At 35.9% G+C, this 12,599-nt stretch overlaps 1 protein-coding gene across 1 annotated transcript; it reads right to left on the minus strand.

Annotated features, from left to right (window-relative positions):
• Positions 1 to 8,166: 8,166 nt before the first annotated feature.
• On the minus strand, positions 8,167 to 12,101 carry LOC144660306 (uncharacterized). The gene is made up of 2 exons (XM_078520911.1): positions 11,808 to 12,101; positions 8,167 to 9,573 (listed from the first exon to the last, which is right to left on the minus strand). Exons 1-2 carry the CDS (start codon positions 12,043 to 12,045, stop codon positions 9,143 to 9,145), a joined length of 669 nt encoding a protein of 222 aa, XP_078377037.1. The 5' UTR covers positions 12,046 to 12,101; the 3' UTR covers positions 8,167 to 9,142.
• Positions 12,102 to 12,599: the final 498 nt, after the last annotated feature.

Consider the following 12,599-nt stretch of genomic DNA (forward strand, 5'->3'; position numbering starts at 1 on the left):
TAGTACGGGCTGTGGGGATTGGTCTATTTTAAGAGCCGTTTTTTTTTAAAGTAGGGCCCGTTTCCTTCGTGCTCAACTTTCTCCAGGTTAAATAAGTTTCTTTATAAAGTTGCAGTCAGATATGGATCTGTCGATTTCTTACCCGTGGGCCTCCAACTAAATAAATAGAGAGATATATTATTCTAGATCTGCACTGACTGCACTGTAAATTCTGTTTAATACCCTGGCATGGGTTGTAGTCATTGAATAACCTTTTTTCATCTGGTAAATAGTTATAGACGTCTTGTCAATGTGAATGATTCACGACACTGGATAAAATAATGTGAACTTTTGTTACATCTTTTTTTTTTCGCTATTTGCACAATACTCTTCGCGAAACAGGAGTAAACAGAAATTAAGTAGTCACTTAAAGAACGAACTTAAAAAGTAAATGGCAGATTATGGTTCAAAAGATGAACACTTCTAAAATCTAGAAAAACAGTTATCGTTCTTTGTTTGCAAGAAAACAACGACGAATTAAATGTAAGTAAATTCTATGAAGTTCTTGAAACTCAGACAAAACAATTCTATGGTTTAATTTCACAAAACAATGAGTAAAGGAAATTTTTAAGACGACAATCACTGCGTCTTTTTTAATATTCCCAACTTGAGCAACTAAACCAGTTACCTATTTGTCTCGTTTCATTTTAAAATCCACTCAATTTTACCAGACTTCACATCAGTCATTTCTTAACTACATCAAGCTTAATTATCAAACAAATATTGTTATACGATTATTCATATCACTCCACATGATTAATGCATAAGCCATTCATATTAAAAACCAAAAAAATTGTACCTTATTCTTTTGAACGGCCTTAGGTGCGAACAGTGGCGAAAATTGAATGCTAAGTGATTTTTATAAGGAAAAATCTTCCTTTTTCACCACAACGTCAAAGCCTTTTTACTAAAAAACCAAACATTGTTCACTATCAAAGACCAAGCCATCTTCAAATTCAGCCATTTTGTGTCAATATTTACATCAGCTGCTACGGCAAATGGCGTTAAGAATGCAAATAAAAATTTGATAAAACGCAAAGACCAGGCGTTTCCATTTTTGCGCGACGAAAAAAAGTGTTAGGCTTTTACTATTGCATGGCCTCAACTACTGCAAAGAAAAACAAATGACAAAAAAGGAGCAAACGTTTTCTGCCAACACACGTGGGCAGTTACTAAACAAACAGCAAACGTTAAAGACTGTCATGATAAAAGTATTATTTTTATTTGCTTTTATGCTTATGTGTTTTAATTTTTTTTACAATCTTTCTCTGGTGTTCCCAAAGGACGGCACAAACAAGAGAATAAGTAGCAACTTCAATTTCCAAGGACTGTTCCAGGGATTTGTCCTTTTAATTGAAAACAGTTTACCATTCGTGGGACAAGCCACAGAGAACAAATGTTGGTCTCTGCTACTTGAGAGGGACTTGTCCTCGTATGTGTACCCTCGAAAGAAGCATTCGCAAAGAAAAAAAGTTGAAAAGAAGATCCACCGACAAAACTGGTGGGGTACTATTCACTTTCTTCCCTCTGATAAGCAGGAATTAAACCAGTTACTTAACAACAGTTTTCTCGACTGCCTTATGTGTGACCTCGATCTTAAGCAAAAGAAAACATTCGCGAAGAGAAAAGTTGAAAAGAAGATCCATTGACACGTTGTGGGGCACTGCCGACTATCCACTTCTTCCCTCTGATAGGCAGGAATTTAACCAATTACTTAACAACAGTTTTCTCGACTGCCTTATGTGTGACCTCGATCTTAAGCAAAAGAAAACATTCGCGAAGAAAAAAATATGAAAAGAAGATCCACCGACAAAACTGGTGGGGTACTTCCGACTATTCACTTTCTTCCCTCTGATAGGCAGGAATTTAACCAATTACTTAACAACAGTTCTCTCGACTGATTATAAAAATAAAGAGACTAAAGTGTTTCGAACCATTTACTTTTTTTAATCACCCTGTCTTCCCATATGATTGATTTGTCTGAAATTACCGCCTCATCTTGCCGAAGGAATAAAATAATACACAATTGATCTTCTGTATAAAAGAGACTTACGGTCTTTTCGAATCATTTACTATTTTTAATAACTCTTTCTTCCACATGATTGTTTTGTCTGAAATTACTCATCGTGCCGAAGGAAATATTACCTAATTTATCTTCTCTATAAAGTTGCATTACCTTTCGTTAACCAGTTTTCAAAACATACAACCCACACGCCAAAGTGAAAAGACTGGTTCTATTAAAGTCACTCAGATGTTCTGTTAAAGTCAGCTGATCAATTTTTATTTTACCGACGGAGGCCAGCACCTGACTCGCTTACAGCACAGCCGCCCACATAAAAGCCATATCACCACAGGAGGTTAGATAACGTCGACCAATACTTCATCATACGGCGGGAATTGCAGCCGTTTTGTAAATGACATAACTGTATTACCAAATAAAGAATTTGCATGTCAGGTGTCGTCATTTTCCTTAGCTGGCGTTTATTTTCGGACAAATGGGATATACTGGCGCCTCGTTAAGTCCTTTTCTTCAGGAAAGTCAAACATTTAAATTTATATGGATATTGGCGTTTGCGTAAATGCGCACATTTTTAGTTGCAGTTATCAACTGACAATATGACAATCATGCGGAACTACCAAACAAACTGCAAAAAAAAAAAATTCAAAAATCTAGTTGTAATTTTAGGTATTTTAAGTAATGCCATAGTTTTTGGTACGAGTTCGTCACATTCTTATTGTTTTATGAAACGTCATGACGTCTGTGTTGCATTGATGAGTAACTCATTCGCTTTGTTCAAAACAGTTATGTTAATAATGGGTTAAACTTCAGCGCTCGCAGTATGTGATGTAATTTAGCCGGTTCTTTTACTAAGCAACTAATCACTTTATTATTCCCACAAGAAAACCGTTTGCAAACAACTACGACTCGAATTTGTTACGTAAGCGACGCCATTTAACGTTTAGTTTGTTGCCAAAATTACTTTGTCCCGTAAAATCATGGACATATTAAGCAAAAAAAAAAATCCAGTAAAAGATTTTGCTCTGAAATAATGGAATTGTAGATAAAATTAAGCCCAGTTCATTTTATCTTCTGCTATAACAATTTTGCCATTTTATGCGTTAAACGTTTGCACTGGCGCCAGATAGGGATATTAATTTAATTGATTAATTTCTTGTTCGTGACAATTTTGTTCTTCAAAGCCTTTGAATATTCCGCATTTGAAACAAGATCTTCAAATGCACTCAGCGTGTCTTCCATTTCACTTCGCGGGCCAATTTTTACAAACTTGGGCAAACTTAATCAATGCAATGTCATGTTGTGGTGTAAAACATGAAGAAAAATCTATATCAAGCTGTTTTACTGTTCTCTTAAAGCCAAGGCACTAGTACAGTTTAGTGCCTTTAAAAAAATCATTTCTGGAATCGTAATCGAAGGCTAAAATCTTTATTTGCAATGTGAAAACTAAAACGTTTTTTGCCTTTTTTTTTCTTATTTTTTTTTACCAAAATTAGCATTCGAAATAAGCGAAATAACGTTCCTGTTTTTGTTATTCTAAGACAAAGTGTCTAATAAATTTTTGTTTGCATCTTTCAATTCCATTTGTTATAGCAGCTGATGATAACATTTGTGCCTGTTAAACAAGTCAATATTGCCGTGCCTTGACAGTTCTTTGGACATACAAGAAAAATCTCTTACCTGTGTAAATAATAGAGAATCCGGGAGGGACATAGACCACATACACCTGATGCAAGCTGTGACTGCTTCAAAACCGAGAAATCAACACGCCAACCAAACGAACATGGAAGTTCCCTCCCTGAACCGCAGATGGAGGGCCAAGCGGACATCTCCGACTCTGAAAGGGACAAATTTTTCCACCTTATTATTCCGTCTTAACACGTTTTACAAATTTTAAGGTATTTTTTAGTCAGGAAACAACTTATTACTTATTTCTGGGTATCTAACTGGGCATCTAACTAGAAGAAACCTACTGTCTTGGCCTGATCGTGAACATAAGCATCTTTTTCATAAGTTGCAAAACTGAGCTCGAGGATGTTGTAGGGAAATGGAAAGCCTATAGATGGAAAGTAAACGATCAAACCTGACTCATGTTTTTCTTGCCCATTTAGAACTTTTTATTACCAATATTATTGAAAAGACAATGTGCAAGTTGGGAACAAACAAGAAACTTTATCGTTGTTCCCGTTGTTTAGTGGTCAGTTAAACAGAATACGGTGGTTTACAATTGTTATCTTGTAGAGAACTGCGAACTAATGTACCAAGATGTACAACGTTGCTTACAGAGCCACATTTTATTTCTCGACGTTCTTCTCTGACTGAGTTGGCGTCGCTGTCGTGACCAGAGTACCCTTTGACACTTTATGCAGAGTAAAAGGAATTAGATCTTGTTAAAAAGAACAAAGAGCTTTGTGCTTCCTTGCTTTCAGTGAATGGCTTGCGATTGTCTTGAATGAAAAGGAATCGGTGTTTTTTTTTTGTTTTTTGTTTGAATTTGTGGATGCTGATTTTTGAAAAAAAAAAATGAAAATGAGTTGTTCTTCTGCTTGGCACTACACAGTGTTTCATGCTTAGAGGGTTAGCTGGAATAAATTTCTTTTCAAAGTACACTTTTTGATGTGAAAGTTCCTTCTCACAAAAAATTTCCACTTTGAATAGACACTCTTTACTGAATTTCTCGAAGTGGTCAGTGCTAGATCAAGACAATAGTCAAACACAATTAACACAATAGTCATATGTAATGATCTTTTTTTCTTATTATATCCGTTCCTGTTTTGCTTGACAATTCATTTATAATGTAAGTGGATCACTAGCGGGTGATTTTTTGAAATAAAACTAAAGAAGTAGTATTGGCCTTCTGCCACCCAAAACCTATACAGCCACTTAACTTGTTCCTTCGTGACTGTACAATTCGAAATACATGCCGCAAGCACGTACAGCTGTCTTTGCTTAATAAAGTTGGCAAAAGAGCAATATTGGCTTAGACTATAAATAGCCAGCCTTCGGCTAAATTTTCGTGGAAAAAATAATTATTGGCAAGAGTTATTGATTAGGATACGAAAAGAAAAAAAAGGTGGCAAAAATTAGGTGGCGGTGTTAAGTAAAAAGTCTCAGCATGAAGTCAAGAGTTTTGAATTCAGAATTATTTTGCAGCTGCCCAGCTTTTCTTTGTTTGTAATTTTGTCTTCGTTTTTATTGTAATTGCGCCTTCATTTTAAATTAAAAACTGAAATGGGTAGTGGTGGGACGAGATCATACATGGACGGATAGCGGCTGCCAAAGGCGCCTGATATGCTGATTTCCGATCTCGTCCCGTTACTCTAATTGTGAAGCGCATTGAGCTTTTTAAATGCGTTATACAAGAACCATTACCATCATCATCAAATGAAAACGAAGAAAGCAACTAAAACTGGTAATTTCTTTGACGCTTTTACCGACTCCGATTACTGTATAAGCCCCTCCGCAAATCGTACCAGAAAAACTCTAACTTTCTAATAAAAAAAAAAAATTCTCCCGATTATAAGTGCCGTGGGTTTATATATTAAATTTCAACTCTGATAAAAGAGAAAACACTTCTTCCAATTATGAATCCGCCTTCTATTGTGGTCGTCTAATATTTTGTGTCATTACAATATTTCATACGCTTTAAATGTTTTGAAAGTTTTGACATGTAGCATTCTCAAGTGCACCTAAAAAATTTCATGCACTTAGTCCCTTTCAAATACAAGCCAGATCGTTTTCAACGCAAATTTCCTTTCGAAAATAATCCTAGCCGAAAATACGTTCACCGAAAATAAGACCGCGGAAAAGAAATTAGACGTATAAAGACATTAAAGTTTAGACTGCATTGTGCCAAGTTATCGCATCTTGCCAGAGCTTATCGCGGTTTCTGTACCACTAAGTGACTAGGAGTATTTCTACTCTCGCTTGAATGGGATGCCAGTCCATCACGGGGAGTTCCCTTAGCATTAAATTCACCGGTACCCATTTATACACCAGTACGTGGAAAGAGACACTGTGGGAGTTTGTTTCTTGCTCAAGAACTCAACGAAATTGCCCCAGCCAGGGCACGCGCCCTTACCGCGCAATCTGGAGTCCAGTGCGTTAACCATTAGACCACTGTTCAAAAAACTAACCCCAGGTCTTATTAACGAAATTTTTACGCTAGCTTACAGAAAAGCCCTTCAGTCGTATTTTAAGGAGAATATTGCAGAGATTTTAATATTTTCAATGATTTTAACTGATCATTTTAAAAATAAACTGTAGATGAAATTTATGCAAAAAATATCATGCTTTAGAAAGGTGAAAAAAACCTCATAGCAACTCTAACTGAAAGAGCACCAGAAATTTTTAAAAATTCACTCTATTATAAATATACATATCTAATTGTTTTATAGTGGGCTATGTATTTATTTATTGATTAACCGACCAAACTAAGGACTAAGTGGTCTTATCTACTCCCATGGGGGGGGGGGGGGGGGCACTTCCTATAAATGGGCTAATGGGATGTGCCGCTGGATGGGGTCGCATTTTCACGACTGGACTGACTATAATGGGGTCGCCTTTTCAAGCATTTTTTATAGGGTGACTAGAATGGGCTCACACTGTTCCCGGATTTTGAGAGTAAGAAAATTCTGGCAAGTTGTGGTTTATAAACGGAAAGATTCGCCGAAATATTTTCTGATCTGAAAGCTCTATAAATTTCTTTTATCCACATCAAAAAAAGCTATTATAATGTCAGTGCTAGTGTAATGTTACCGTTAAAGAAGAATGTTTACATTTCAACTATTTATGACGGTATGTTTGTAAATGTTTATGGTAAGCAAATGTACCATAATGTTTATAGTGTAGTTGTAAAGTAAAAGTGTTCTTCATTCAGTTAATTAAATGTGTCAATTCATTTTAGAATGACTTTGTTGAAAGGATTTATACGGTAGACGCAAAAACAGAAAGTGACTAAGTTGGGGTGTGAAAATTTCATTTACCCAAAAGTGATAGGTTGGCCTATAATTGGCCATAGAATATGACTATAATGGGGTAGGCGTTCTGAGAGGCCAGCGGCACATACCCACCAACCCCCGCCCCAAGGATCTACTCACCCTGCTCTTTTTGGACAGTTGTAGCGTATTCATTCTCTAAATTCCCCCTATTTGGCTTGAGAAGCAGCAAACTAAACATCAAAGCCAAAGGCAGTGTCACAACCTAAGGATCTAATAGTCTCCACCGGAACGAGCATACTATCTTTTACAGTTAACAACCACCAGTTATTTTCAGACTCAGGAGTGATCATCAGTGAGTCACTGTTGCTTTTCGCGTCAGGTAAAAGAAAGTCTCTAGGAAAATAAACGAAATCATTGAACCGAATTGCAAAGCTAAGCGAAAATGAGAGGGACGAAAGTAAAAAGAACTCAAATGGTCGATTTTAAAGTTTAAAAGAATTTACTTCAAACCCTTTCACCGCTAAATTGTCTAAAAAAACATGCTTTTTTAACTGTTAAACCGAATTTTAGACGCTACGATGCGAAAGCCCATTTCACACTGCAGCAACAATTTGGTAAAGATTCCATGCAAAAATCTACAATTGTTTACTTTGGCGCCTGCGCATCATAGCCAAAATTTGACTTTTTGGCTGAACCATTTCGAAATTTTATATTGCTCCTTTCCCTTTCGTTTATCTCAGCTTTATATTTCTCTTTCCTTTCTAATATAATCTTCACATCCTTTCTTCTGGCCGGCCGAAAACGTTTTAACGTTATCACTGGAAACCCTGAAAGGAGGACCTTGATCAATAGCGAAGCGCGCGAGTGACGTCACCACTCAGACGAGACTCAGACAAACAAACCGAAATGGCGGAGGATTTTCCAAAAACACTTTCTAAAGCAGCCGGTATTTCTAAAACACTTACATTGAGCGAAAATTTCGCCTAGATTCCTTCCATTTCACTCAGAACACACTGATGGTTTTTTAGCCCTAGCTTGTGGCGGTTATATTAATTTGCATTCTATTTTTAGACATCGCGCGATTCGCTATTACACTCGAATCTGCAGGACGCTCGAAAACATCGATCCTTTCGATTCCAAATATAACTTGACCATCAGAACAAGCTTAAATGTTTGTAAACAAAGTTTTCTTTTATTAACATACTTCACTAAGCGCCTATGGGATTATCCTTCGATATTGTCCTTGAAATATAATAATGTTTGACAGAAATAAACTTCTTAAGTTATTATTTATCTTTCTAAATAAACACGAGTTCAGCTATGGTTAAGCCTAGAAAGCTTTCATTGGTCATCATTTTTTATTTTTATTTTTTCATGTTCTGGTAACAAACTGAAGTCGCTAGCTGATTATATCAGGACATAAACTTTACTGAGTCAATTAATTCTTATCAAATCTTAAAAGCCTTTTTAAAAATATATATAAAAAACAGCAATTGCTAGAAGATATTCATTGGATGCTAACAATTGTTGCTGATAGTTGTAATAAAGTTTTTTGCACGAAAAAAATACATTTTGAATATATATCAAATTGTCTTTATATGGAAAATATCTTCTCCAAACGAAATTCTGCAAGTACGTTCGTTTTCTTTAAAAATTGTGGGAAGAAAGTTGTATATGGGAAACTGGCCGGTCCTTATGAGGTCCGTGATATGACACTTTCTGCATGTTTGTTTGTCTGTCTGTTTGTTTGTATTTGCCTTTATGCATTTCTCTGATCAAATTTGCTTTGTCTTCAACTAAAAAAAAAAACAATCAGCAGGTCATTTCAAACAGGTCTATGAGCGGCGAAAACCATATTTTCTCTCATTAGTTAATAAAAATCTTAAAACCTATATCAGTAGTAACGCCCTTTTATGTTCTGTCAACATTCAAACGTGATGTTCAGCAGACCAAGTTTCGACAATAGTCGTATAAAGTTATGTAAACCGTTGACGCTGCCCGTCAGTTGAGGGAAAAAAGTTGACAATGTAGAAACTAATAAAATTCAAATCAACTATCCAGGAATGAATGTGTGTCTCGCGCGGACTGAGCTCTTGTCCATCTGAAAGATTACATTAATATGCGCTTTAGCAGTTAAGTGCTCTGATCAAAAGCCTGCATGATTTCCATGTGTTGGCGGATAAGATAACTGAGGGTGACAAAACACAGGAGAGAAACCTGACTGGCAACAGTTATAAGGCATGCCGTTTCCAGGGTGACAGTGTTGGTTGCAATGATGAATTCCCGGATGATGCGGACCGTACACGTTCCCAGATGAGCGCATGCTGAATTCCATTTCTGCCGCAATCTTTCTTTTCCATTTGGTTCGACGATTTTGGAACCAGATTTTAATTTGAGTTTCTGTCAGTTTGAGAGATTTTGAAAGCTCTGTTCGACGAGAAATGGTTAAGTATTTGCTCCTGCGAAATTCACTCTCTAGTTCTTTGACCTGTGTCGTTGTGAAGGCCGTTCGTTTACGCTTCTTCGATGGATCCCGTCCTCGTCTTCGCTCTCGTGCGCTACCCTCATGTTGTAGCACTGCGGAAGAAGGAAACATCTGTTAATTAACAATCTTTTAAATAACAAAAAAAAAAAATAATATTAATATACTCTTTTTTGTAAGAACCTTCTGTAAAAAGGCCAATTTAATGATCGACTACGCAAACCATAGTAACTGATGCGACCTCGTATATATGAAGTTTGAAGGCGAATTATTCTCCATGCCCAATTAATTATTTACATATGCATAAGACCACTATGCTGTGCAACGTTTTAAAGCACTATTCAAAAGTACAGAAATTGTGATCCTTTTGCTTTTTTTGAGATTACAAATTTTAATGTTCAAAGTTTGGTTGATTAGCAGAGTAAAACCTTTACAATCCTAGATGGTCTGTTTCCCAAACAAGTCATTCATACAGACATTAAATTAAATTTGGCTCGCATGCCACTTTAACAATTATTGGTTGAGGTTTTTGTGTTATGGGAATATTGGTGGGGGTTTTTTGGGGGGGGGGTTTTTTTTTTTTTTTTTTTTTTTTTTTTTTAAAATTTTTTTTTTTTAATACTTGAAATGAGTAACGATGCTCAGCTATGCAAGATTTATATTTTTAACCTTTTCTTTCTAATAAAAAAAAACGTGTTAAAATAATGGCAATTTAGGAAGAGCGGCTGAGTTAAAGATATTCTTTAAATGTTGATATACATACCAGGTGAAAACGCCCTTAGCATCTTATTTTATCCGAATTCGCATCAAAGCGTAGCCAGTGCTTTGTTTTAAAAGAATTGTATACTGAGTTAAAATGTTATAAAAATGCGTGAAGCTGATGATTAACAAAGTGAATAAGAACGCATATAAAATGCGTTAACCGTGATGAAGTCATTCATAAATACGCAGATAAACGCCACAACGTACAATCCCGGACGACTACGGCGGCGCCACGCAAAGCGGGAGGGAACTAGCACGATACACACATCTGAAAAATAAACGAAATCTTCATAGTATCTGATAAAACCTGTTTTGTTATATTATATCAAGAAAAATAAAATCCTGCACAAAAGACGGGAAGTCTTTTATAGGATAAGAATAATCAACCATGCACTTGTCACCGTTCAAGTCAACGAACTTTACTTCAGCCTTAATCTCAAATGCGAAAAGTTGATTTTAAAACCTTTCGATAAGAAGATCGAAATTGGAATCTTCGTAGCTATAGTTTAACTGAAATAAAGCGGCATTTTGCCTAAGAACTTCTGTAAAAGCTTTTTTTTGTTCACTAATCGCTAAAAACCATACAAATTATTGATAAACTCAAAACGTATTCATAAGAAAACTAACGTTGCAAATCATTTCAAGTACTCAAACTAATTCATTTCTGCTGTTCTGGAGTTTTAATGATTATTAATTAGGTTTCATTGCTTGTCTAGATCTTCTAAATACAACATTTTGTTGAAATCTGATAGCATTCTACATGAAAAGAAGCGATTTTCATTGTTCCTCCAAACTCTATAGAAAACTAAGAAACCGCGAACAGACAAAAGATTTAAGCAGTTTTGAAGGACTTTTGTTGAAATCTGATCTCGTCCTTTTAAAAAATAAATTAAAAACCTACTCAAGAAAACTACAGTTTAGTCTTCTGCGATCTCCGGCACAGTCGGTTGGTATTTGTGTATTCATATCACGTCCGCCGATATAAAGGGACTCTTTTATGACGCAGATTATTGCGAACTAACATAGATGACATTGTAAAGAGACTTCTGACGGTTATAATTAGAAGTTCCATCAAATAGTTTTTTCCTGATCAGATCACTTCAAACGATTCCATACAACTTCATGAAATTGAAAGCGATTCTATTGTCTTCCCTTCTCCAGTTTTTCCTATTCGTGACATGAAAAACTTTTTTAAATTTCTTTTCTACAGCAAGTACGTACTTATAAATTGTTAGCCTGAAGATTAAACTTAAATTAATCCCATTTGTTTAAGGATCGATTACATGTTCCCTTCTTTAAGGTGCTAATAAACACCATTCAAGTGCTTATAAAAGTAAACCTTTCTTCAAGCTCAGTAGATATCAGTATTTGTTTACTACGTGACCTAGGAAGTGTAGTTATTTTTCTTTTTTAAACTGATCACTTACAAGCAGGTTGTTTACTGAGTTTTGTTAAAACGCATGGTGTACACTAACTTAGCTTGTAAGTAAACCTCAAGCGCAGTAAATATCAGTGCTTATTGACTTGGTGACGTAGGTCAGAGTAAAGTTATTTTCTGATAACTTACCAGTTGTTTTCCTTGAACGATCGAATTGTGAGCAGGCATGTGGCGGGTAGTGTGGCCATGTATTCAACGTGCCATACAGAAATGGAGGAAACATCTGAAAAGATGGTCGAACAAACTCAGCTGAGTTGGCTTGAGGCTCAAATTGATAGTTGGTCGGCTCTTCTTCTCTCTTATCGCTTAGAATGTTATCGATTGAAAAACTAGATGAGGTGTTACACGTGTTGGATCGCAGCTCCATATTATCAGCGCTAGAGCTTGTAAGATCCCTTAATCTCGAGCCGCTTGTTGGTTTCCCAAAACCATAAGTCAATAAGAATAACTAAACATTGACAGCCTCCGGTAAACGACTTAAATACTGATCGATATCACACAGCGGAACCTGTTATTAGCTTTTAAAGAATTTCATTGGCTAATTGATTAATTAAACTTAACCACGGCCAGTGTTTTGATCGAGATCTTATTAACTTGAACAAATTGTGGCGACTTTTTTGTTTGAGACTGTAGAAGCTGCTTAAAAGAATTCCAGGAAAACCTGTGGTATCTTTACCGAGCAGAGGATATTTGTAAGAGTTTCGAATTTGCATGGCGTTTGCCTTGTTTAGGGATGGACAATGAAATTCACGCCGATAGTTATTATAAAACAATTAAGCGGCAGCATTATCACTCTATTAGCACACGAAATTATCCGTTTATTCTTGATTGTGATAACACCTGGAACGTTTTACTTAAGCAAATTAAAACTTGAATAAAGTTATTTAGTGTTCGTGTGTGATTCCTTAACAGTAAAGCAAG

The sequence above is a fragment of the Oculina patagonica genome, chromosome 7 (genome assembly GCF_052425735.1).
Source record: "Oculina patagonica isolate OP01 chromosome 7, crgOcupat, whole genome shotgun sequence".
In the NCBI taxonomy this organism is placed as follows: domain Eukaryota; kingdom Metazoa; phylum Cnidaria; class Anthozoa; order Scleractinia; family Oculinidae; genus Oculina; species Oculina patagonica.

What these genes read in the sequence shown, in the direction of transcription:
- LOC144660306 (XM_078520911.1), bottom strand. Translation starts at nt 12,045, where the DNA reads ATGGAGCTGCGATCCAACACGTGTAACACCTCATCTAGTTTTTCAATC. An exon ending in TCGTTCAAGGAAAACAACTG is followed by an intron (nt 9,574 to 11,807) that starts GTAAGTTATCAG and finishes CTTCTTCCGCAG; the next exon opens with TGCTACAACATGAGGGTAGC.